The sequence below is a fragment of the Salvia splendens genome, chromosome 19, assembly GCF_004379255.2.
Source record: "Salvia splendens isolate huo1 chromosome 19, SspV2, whole genome shotgun sequence".
NCBI lineage: Eukaryota > Viridiplantae > Streptophyta > Magnoliopsida > Lamiales > Lamiaceae > Salvia > Salvia splendens.
The window spans coordinates 26599407-26608877 of record NC_056050.1 but is presented as its reverse complement, the minus strand read 5'-3'; the positions used below and the strand labels follow the sequence as shown (position 1 = coordinate 26608877).

At 37.5% G+C, this 9471-nt stretch overlaps 2 protein-coding genes across 2 annotated transcripts; both read left to right on the top strand.

The window, feature by feature from the left end:
- The first annotated feature begins 488 nt into the window (after positions 1–488).
- LOC121779914 (protein CANDIDATE G-PROTEIN COUPLED RECEPTOR 8-like) lies at positions 489–3518 on the top strand. Its single transcript, XM_042177380.1, has 6 exons — positions 489–977; positions 2048–2239; positions 2605–2764; positions 2858–2960; positions 3037–3118; positions 3199–3518. The coding sequence occupies exons 1-6, from the start codon at positions 696–698 to the stop codon at positions 3274–3276; spliced, it is 897 nt and encodes a 298-aa protein (XP_042033314.1). The 5' UTR covers positions 489–695; the 3' UTR covers positions 3277–3518.
- Positions 3519–4369: 851 nt separating this feature from the next.
- Positions 4370–9060, top strand: LOC121779376 (PLASMODESMATA CALLOSE-BINDING PROTEIN 3-like). Its single transcript, XM_042176714.1, has 4 exons — positions 4370–4526; positions 4922–5161; positions 5462–5495; positions 8558–9060. The coding sequence occupies exons 1-4, from the start codon at positions 4475–4477 to the stop codon at positions 8781–8783; spliced, it is 552 nt and encodes a 183-aa protein (XP_042032648.1). The 5' UTR covers positions 4370–4474; the 3' UTR covers positions 8784–9060.
- The last annotated feature ends 411 nt before the right edge of the window (positions 9061–9471 follow it).

Below are 9471 nucleotides of genomic sequence, written 5' to 3'. Positions count from 1 at the left end.
ATTTATTATTTCAACTATGTTTTGATAGAATAGACTAATTGAGTAATTGAAACAAACATAAATGAAGAGACATAAATTTACGTTGTTCACCAGCGTTGTGTACCGTCGTTTGGCTAGCGGCAAACAATATAGATTCAAGACATACTAACAAACCCTATATATACGACTCGTTGCATTTTATTTTATTCACACCACTCGTAGAAGTTTTATTTTTAATTTTTTATTTTATTTTATTTTATTGAAGTATGTTGGAACTTTCTTTATTTTTTGTCTAATTATTAATTTCGTATTTGTATTAATTTGATAAAATGAATGTAATAGGAGGACTATGCTGGGCTTTTGCTAGGATGTGGGAAGTCTAGGGCATTGGCTAGATTGTGGAAGGATGAGATGCCGTGGCAGGAAGAGTTTTAGGTTGGACTGTTGCTAGGCTATGTGACCGAGCCTTCGCTATTGCGGATGCTTTTAATGGGTGAAAGGAGAAATTACCAAATTCAAAAGGGTCATGTGTGAAAATATCGAAACGTCAACCCACAGTTCATCATCATTTTCTCTCTCACCGTTTTCGCTCTCAAATCATTGATCTCCGATCTCCGCTTACTACAAATTATCAATCGAAAGTTGTTGAAGTATCGCGGTTCTCCCATGATTGATCAGATGATCATCGCTCCTCTAAATTGAATCGAATTCGGCGAATGTCAAACCCTAACATAACCCTCGCGATTGCTTCAGAGCAGAACATTACGGATCCTCCAGCGCGGATTTCCGAATGGTACACCTCACAAAGCGAAGGGTGCAACAGTTTCTGGCGCGAAGCGGCCCTGCTCGTGCCCTCAGTTCTGCTGGTGCTGTACTTAGGGTTCCAGGCAAGGCGCAATGTGAAGAAGCTGCGCCACCGGAAGTCTTACGTCATGATCGCGTACTACGCCCTCCTGTGGCTCTCTGCTCTTCTCAATTTGGCGTGGGCTGCTCTTCAGGTGATGTTTGTTCCTCTGAATTTTGGATTTTTTTTTGGAGTGCGTGTGTTTGTGAATCCTTAGATTGAGCTGCTTTTCGCTTTGTTATCGTGTAGATTTAGGCGATTTTAGTGACTTATTGCTGCAGATTTTTAATAATCACTATGTGTTAAAAGTATTGGTTTTGTTTATTGTACTGCATTTTCGATATCAGTATCTGTTTGTAAGGGAGGGATCATAAAAATTTGTCAATTGAAACTGAAAGGTTGAAGTATGAGTTGCTAGTTGCCTGATCTTCTTAAATAGATCTATTGTAGGCTCTTTAGTAGGGAGTGTTTTAAGCATGCCTTGGTACCATGTTATTTGGTTAATTTCAGTGCAGTTTAAGTTGAGTTGACATGGTCATTCTCAAATGTAACGTGAGAATACTGCACACAGATATGCATGATAAACACACGTGATAAAGATGGAACAAGTTATAATTCATCAGTAGGGGAGAGGGTTTTTTGGAACAACTGCTGTAATTTGGTTAATTTCAGTGCAGTTTCAGTTGAGTTGACATGATCATTCTTAAATGTAACACACGAATACTGCGCACAGATATGCACGATAGCACACACGATAAGATTTTATTGGGTGATGGAACAAGTTGTAATTCATCAGTAGGGGAGAGGTTTTTTCGGGGCAACTGCTATAATTTGTTCGGGTTTTAAGTTTTCCATGCTATGAAGTATTATGTGTGCGTTTCTGAAGAATCCTTTGTTTGCGTTACTGTGACTGTCCACAATCTGAACTGAACGGTAGTCAAAATCAGTTTTTGCTTTTGCTCGATTTGGTTGTTCAGTGAAGAAGTATAGTGGTGCCTGATGTTTTGAAACTACAGTTATAGATATGCATTGTAGGTTTCACTTTCTCCACTAATTCTTTTGAAATTTGTTTCCCAGTGATGTTAAAACTGTCACTTCCCTAAAATGTCTGTGTGTATAGTGTTGCATTGCTCTATTAACACTGAAGGTTGGCATCCCAAATCATCCCTTTCCCTCTCTCTCTCTCTCATTCATTTTTAGTGATTCATTTGGTGATAAAATCAGGGATGGGAATGTGCTCCTGAAAAGGCAACTGCTTGGAACCTGTTATCGTTGCTCACAGAATGTGGAATGCTAACTCTGGAAATTAGCATAGTAGCATTCCTGCTTCAGGAGAACTATGCTAATGGATTGGAAGCGCTAGCACATACTTTCTTCGTTTCAGGTTCCTCTGTTGTCGTTGATGTGCTTATCCAGGTAATGAATATCTCTCTTTTCTTATATATCATGGGTTTTAAATAAATCTAGGATACAACTAACAGATCTTACTCATCATCACATGATTCACACCAAGACATAGAAACGATAAAAAGAACGAAAATTAACTTCTGGGTAAGAACAAGCTTGTGGAAGGATATGATAGGTTATATCCCAATAGAAGTTGCATAGAGAATCACTGACAGCAATAATGAATCCCTATCTTTTTTGATCCCTTCTTAGAGTTTTCGTGTATTGCTTTAATCTTTCTGCGAGTAGAATCCATTTCGTGTATGTTGAATTGTTGAACTCCCGTGCCGCCAACTGGCGTTTACTCAAAAGTACGTGATCACTCTTCTCTATAGGCTATCTTCATATTCGGATTTGGGGTGCCCCTCTTCACTAACGCTGATACTGCACGCTGGGGAAAATGGACTCTACTCTTTGTTCATACTTTGCTCCTGTCTGCAGTCTACTGCTACATACTATTCGTTCACTACTCAAAATGGAGGGATAAGTTGCCACGTGAGTTCTAAGTTTCTTTCATATTGAAAACCTTTTGCCTCTGTTTCAATCATGTGCTGGGACTAACGTTCAAAATATGTTTAACAAATGCAGCTAGGCCTTCATTCTACAACTATGTGGTCACTATGTTTGTAGTAAATGTTTTGGGATTGTGTGCTAGCGGAATGGCTGGAATCGGTTTTGGCTTTGGATTTCTGTATGTATCTTAACCAGGTGACCTTCGATCTAGTACAGTGGTCGTTTTGATTCTGCTAATGAAATTGTTCCATCAGGTTGTACAATCTTGTAGTCATCTGCCGTCACGCCCTCTATCTCCCCTTCCTTTATGTAACGTTCCTGGCCGACTTTTTCCAGGTAAACGTCGTTTAATCTGTATGCAGTAGAGAGAATTGCAAGATTAGTTCTTTTTTTTTAACAATTACTAATGTTTGCAGGAGGAAGACTGGCTCTTGGACAACGCGTATTACTCAGAGATGAAAGATGCTGGTTTTTTCGACACTGAGTGGGACTAGCGGAGGCAGCGTCGGATCCAGGCTGGTGCCGGGCGGAGAAGAAATGGAGTAAGCATGGAGCTTTTGGGAGTTATAGCCAATCTGGATCGATGGAGAAGAAACAGAAAGAATAGATAACAGTTTTAACTAATGATTATGTAAAGTGATGTGTTTTTTTGGATAATTGTGGGAGCAACTTAAAGCTAAATGCATATTAATGCTAGTTCATTAATTTCAGTAAATATATTTTTATATTTGTTTCTTTTTGCAGCCTCTTATTTTGTTTATTTGGTAGTATTAAATCAGCATTTACTCTGTGAATGACTTCTTCTATTATCAGTATTTACAATTAATAGAGTACAAGTATTTTATTAAATATTGATTTGTTGATAATTAAATTAGTAAGTACTGATTTAATTGATACAATATCACTAATACTTCCAAACTTAGGGTATAATTACTTACGGGCAATATCTCTTTTCACTTTTTTACTAGCGAGTTACTAACGAGAAAGTTCCGTTAGATCTCCCTCCAACATATCAAGTTCCATTTGAATTTGAATTTGGAAAAAAATGAATTTCAACGAGAAAATTTCTCTAAAGCTTAAACTCGCAATGTGAGTGAGACTTCAGTTTGTGGGATCCAATTAGAATATGGAATTGGGGCACGTAAACTTTTTCATTTTAGATGGAGTAATTTTTTCATTTTTTTCTTTTTTCTTATTCTTTTCTTTCACAAAATACGTGATCTGACCAAACCGCCACGTGTACTATGTCTTATCTTCTCTAATTCTTTTGCTAGACAGATGAGAGGTTCGATCCAATTAATCACCGGTCCAATTTAATCCTCAAAACTAAAATCCCTCCCTCGTAAGTGAACACGCGCCGTGCGATTAGCCACGAAACGGCCATGTTGCACGCGCTACTCGGAAACTCGCATGAGAGAGCGTGCAGCACTCCGGGTGGTGCACAAAAAAGACGCACACAGAGCTCAAGCGGTCCCAAAAAAGAAAGCGCAAATTAAGTCGGAGAAGGCGACACCAGCACCAGGCTGGCCCCACCTTCTCCCCCACATTCTGCACTCTCTCTCTCTCTTCCTCTCAAAAACATTCACCAATTAATAATCGCTCTCTCACTCTCTCCTCCCTCTCTCTCTCACTTCACTTCCACCATTCTCTTCTTCTCCCTCTCGAATCCAGCTACACTGCGTTCAATAATCAATGGCTGCTTTCCTGCTTATCACTCTCCTCCTCTCCATCGCCGGCCACTCCAGTAAGCTCCTCATTTCACCACTTTTTTCTCAAATCAAAACCTCCAAATCTTCGCTATATAATTTCAATTTCAATTTCACCTTTTAGCTCCTCAATGCTCAACAAAACTACGCTGTTCTTCTTCCTAAATTCAATTTCACCTTTTAGCTTCTTTTATTTTCTTTCTAATTTTGTTACTTTCACTTCAGCTACTTCTCTAATACGGAGTAGTAATTACTAAAATATTGTAGTTGCATTTCAATTTCTCCTTTTTAGCTCCTCAATGCTCATAAAAAACACGCAGTTCTTCCTACATTCACCTTTCAATTTTTATCATCCTCTAAAAAAATTAGGAAAATAGTATAGGTGCATTTTCCTGCTTAATTAAGAAATGGAAGTAATTATGATTTGATATAGGCGCGTTGTGGTGCGTGTGCAAGGATGGATTAACCGATCCAGTGCTGCAGAAGGCGCTAGACTACGCATGCGGAGCCGGGGCGGATTGCAACCCGATCCATCAAACCGGGCCGTGCTTCCAACCCAACACCGTTAAGGCTCACTGCAGCTACGCCGCCAACAGCTATTTCCAGAGAAACCGCCAACAATCCACCGCCTGCGACTTCGCCGGCGCCGCCACCGTCACCTCCTCCGATCCTAGTCAGTTTTCCTTTTCCTTTTTTGATTTTACTTTAAACATTCACAACTCTATTTTTTTATAATTTCGAGCTTTAGAATAGAGTAGATCGAATGGATTTGATGAATATTCGTAAATTAAAAAATATTTTCAATTTAATCTCTACATTTTATATGTATGCTAGTATGATTAGATGTGAATCAAAATTAGTACTCCGCATTATATTTTATAATTTTATTTAATGTTTATCAGATCTGCTTTGTGATTACTGAAAATAAATTATTGATTCAGAATTTTTGTCTTTTTTCTTGTGGATTTTTCAGGCATTTCTGGATGTTCGTATCCAGCAACTGCAAGGTAATTTTAATTAACTTTTTTACAATCTTACCAAAAAGATTTAATTTTTGTCATTTTGATAGTACTATTAATATACCAATTTACTCACATTGTAGGTTAGATACCATGTTTATTAAAACTTGTGTCCAAATAAATTTATCTTTTCTTGGGAAGAAGTATATAATTGTGTAGTACTACAAAATTTTGTTTCATAATCTTGAAATGAAGCACGAATATATAATTGGGAATATGACAGTTCACTCTTCAATGCATTATCTGAAACCCTGTTGGTTTTATTGGGGTTTGAAATCCCTAATTTGCCCTCCAGTTGTATGGAACCACCCACCCCCATATCAAAATTTCCTACTTTATGTCAAGTCCTTTTTCACTCAAAAGAAGCTATCCTCTTTCTATTCTTGTCATTATGCTGCATTGGAATCCAATTTGAACTGCATAAAAATTTCAACTTTAGGTTGAGAAGATAGTTTAGGCCATCCACAACACCGTTCCTATACCGTTCCTATATCGTTCCTTAAATCACTATTTGAGGGCCCCACTGTACTTTTTTACTCCATTCCTTAACTAAGGAACGGAACCTGCAACCCTCCGTTCCTTAACCGTTCCTTAAATTACTATTCATTCAATTTCATTTTTTTTTATTTCCAACCCAATTCAATTTAAATAAACACACTTCATTAAAATTAAAATAACATTACAACTTAAAATTCAAAAAATAAAAAAAAAAACATAATTAAAATACTAAAAAAATAAAAAATGACATAATTTAAAATACAATTTTATAGAGACAACCAAGAATGAGTTTGTCCCACATCGAAAGTGGAACATAAAACATTCAAGGATGTCTCTATAAAATAGAGATAACCAAGAATGAGTTTGTCCCACATCGAAAGTGGAATATAAAACATTCAAGGATGTCTCTATAAAATAGAGATAACCAAGAATGAGTTTGTCCCACATCGAAAGTGGAACAAAAAACATTCAAGGATGTCTCTATAAAATAGAGATAACCAAGAATGAGTTTGTCCCACATCGAAAGTGGAATATAAAACATTCAAGGATGTCTCTATAAAATAGAGATAACCAAGAATGAGTTTGTCCCACATCGAAAGTGGAATATAAAACATTCAAGGATGTCTCTATAAAATAGAGATAAACAAGAATGAGTTTGTCCCACATCGAAAGTGGAACATAAAACATTCAAGGATGTCTCTATAAAATAGAGATAACCAAGAATGAGTTTGTCCCACATCGAAAGTGGAACATGAAACATTCAAGGATGTCTCTATAAAAGAGAGACAACCAAGAATGAGTTTCATAAATTCGCAAGCCCATCAAATATATATGGGCTAATACGAATTTCTAGTATTCATTTATTTGTAAAAATTGTTTTTAAATATAAAAAACAATTTTTATAAATAAAAAATATTTTTTTTAAAATTCATTTTTTTTTTAAAATGAATTTATTGCGTCAGCGTGACGACGCCCACTCGCGGGCCGGCGAGTGGGCGTCACGCACGACGCAGGGCGAGCCACGTCGCCGAAGCGCGTGGCGGCACGGACCGTGCCGCGTCTCGTGCCGACGGCACCCGGGACGGCATGGGAACGGAACCGCGACGAAACGCAGCGCCGCAACGCGTTCCGCTACGGTTTCGTTCCGAAGGAACGAAACGCGGAATGCCCGCGGCCCGCGTTGCGGGTGCCCTTAAAATTTCAAGACTTTAAATGGTTTCCCTTTTTTGTCCGTACCCTTTGCCCTTTCCTTGATCTGTTCGTGCACTTGCATAAAACATGCTAGTTAATTTGGGGTTGTGTGGTTATTGCATTTTAAGCTGTCTAGTTTCGTGTCGAAACACTTGATCCTCTATCCCGTTTTGGTGTATACACGCTAAGAAACGGTGCAGTGGATCTCGTATTGAGGTGGAGGTTGCTTTATACTCCTCTTGCCCAATTCAAGATTTGCCACATTTCATTTTCGATTTGTGCCAACTAAGATGAACATATAAATTTTCTCATCTCTTCAATAGTTGAAATACTCTCATCGTTCTTTCTATTTTACTACGCTCAACAATTCCACCTAAAATACTGTATCATTCAAGAAATTGGTCATCTTGATTGGGAGGACGAAGGGATTAAGTTTTTGTATTAGATTCTTGTTTGTTGAACTAGAATGGCATCTTCCAAAAGGTCAAATATGCTTCATAAAGAATGGCCTTTTTGGACCATTGAAGATTCACTCCTATCAAATGCAGAGATTTAGTTTTTGGAATAAACAAATTGAGTTTGGTATTCGTATTAAATAAAAAATTCATCTTTCAACTATCTTTCAAGATGTTCCAAAATAATGATGGGAAAATGGTAGAGCATCTAAAGCTTTAGCTATTTCACGTTTTTCATCACTCTTTACTCCTTTAGTCAAAAAAGTAGTGGTGGATATTCCAAGATTGCCAAAATTTCTGCACCCATGAGAAAGCCACAGGAGTCTACAGACTGTAGAATTTATGGCAGTAATTGCTTACACTATTACACAACCAATCACTGCATATTTATTTTTTTCCTGAGAAAAACAAATAAATGTGATGTGTGCTCGACAAATAAGGATCTATGTATCATTATTAGAATTGGATGGAGTTAGGTGTGTCCTTAGTTCCCTAACATTGAGCATTCATTCCTATAGCTAGTTGTCTTCCTTGTGATCACGGTTCACGAATAGACATGGTGTGTAGAATGGACGGGATCCCCTTTCGGTCTTCAACCGTCCTATGAATCTATGATGTTATGCAATATCAAGAACGGGATGAATAGATTCATCTGTCAACGAGTGCAATGCCCCTCGTATATTTTACACCGTACTATAATTAACTAGCTATCGCATGTGGACGTGCGTGAATTTGAGGCGAAATGACACTAAGTTTGGATTAACACTAGTTTTTCTTATGCCATAAAATTAATTTGAAGTAGATATTGTCAGAAAATCTTGTCCATTTTTTTTATAACTTGAAATGTTGTCAGAAGATCCCTTTTCATGACTCATAAGTAACATGATTTGCTGTTAATTTGTGCAGTGCTTCCACCACCCCCACAATGGGGACTACGACTCCGGTCTCCGGGACAAGGGGTAACACCCCGGGCATGACAAACCCCAACACCGGCGTACTAGGCAACCCCGTTCTAGGCCCGTCAGGGATGAACCCCAACACTGACTTGAGTGGTGCAGGGATCCGGCTCTCCAATGCCGTCTTCCTCTGCTTCTCGGTGTTCCTCACCTTCTCAGCACTCGTTTTCTGGTGAGCTCGAACACGGCGGCAATGGTGTTCAGACAAGTTGCTTCAAGATTCATGTCAATGGATGAAGAAATGATGGGTTTTGAGGCAGCTAATGGTTTTTGTTCCTCTCTCTCTGTCTCTTCTCCACGGTGTAAAAACATGATGGGATGCTCAATTCTTTTTTGAGTTTGTAGTTTTTGGTGGTTGTTTGATCTCTCTCTATAAATAGGACAAGTACTATTTGCAGAGTGCAACTTCAATATTATTAATTATTATTATTATTATTATTATTATTATTATTATTTCGTTGTAAATGATAACATCTATGTCCTAGATTATGTGTTAATCTAAGTAACTTCAATTCAACCCTTCCACAATTTTGAAATGATGATGATGGACAACGTAGCTTTTAATTATAACTGTTAGTACTAGTAAAGTAAAAGAGATGAACTAGAAAAAGTGGCTTAAGTAGAAAGAACAATCTACCATAACATACAATTGGTGATTAATTTTGATGCACAGACTAATATATGAAAACAAGACTATAATATTTGCTACCATATAAAGTTATGAGCAAAACTAGAATTTGACTAAACTTTATAATTTCTAAGAATATAACAAAAATATAATATTATTAATGGTACAAACTACAAAGTATATTTATATTCTATAGTCAAATTCTATAAATGAATAATAAGATGATGTTTCGCTTT

Bases quoted from the DNA above. Each gene is read 5' to 3' on its own strand.
- LOC121779914 (XM_042177380.1), top strand. From the start codon at position 696: ATGTCAAACCCTAACATAACCCTCGCGATTGCTTCAGAGCAGAACATT. The intron at 978-2,047 runs GTGATGTTTGTT...TGATAAAATCAG, and splicing joins TGGCGTGGGCTGCTCTTCAG to GGATGGGAATGTGCTCCTGA. The intron at 2,961-3,036 runs GTATGTATCTTA...TTGTTCCATCAG, and splicing joins GGTTTTGGCTTTGGATTTCT to GTTGTACAATCTTGTAGTCA.
- LOC121779376 (XM_042176714.1), top strand. From the start codon at position 4,475: ATGGCTGCTTTCCTGCTTATCACTCTCCTCCTCTCCATCGCCGGCCAC. The intron at 4,527-4,921 runs GTAAGCTCCTCA...GATTTGATATAG, and splicing joins CTCCATCGCCGGCCACTCCA to GCGCGTTGTGGTGCGTGTGC. The intron at 5,162-5,461 runs GTCAGTTTTCCT...TGGATTTTTCAG, and splicing joins CGTCACCTCCTCCGATCCTA to GCATTTCTGGATGTTCGTAT.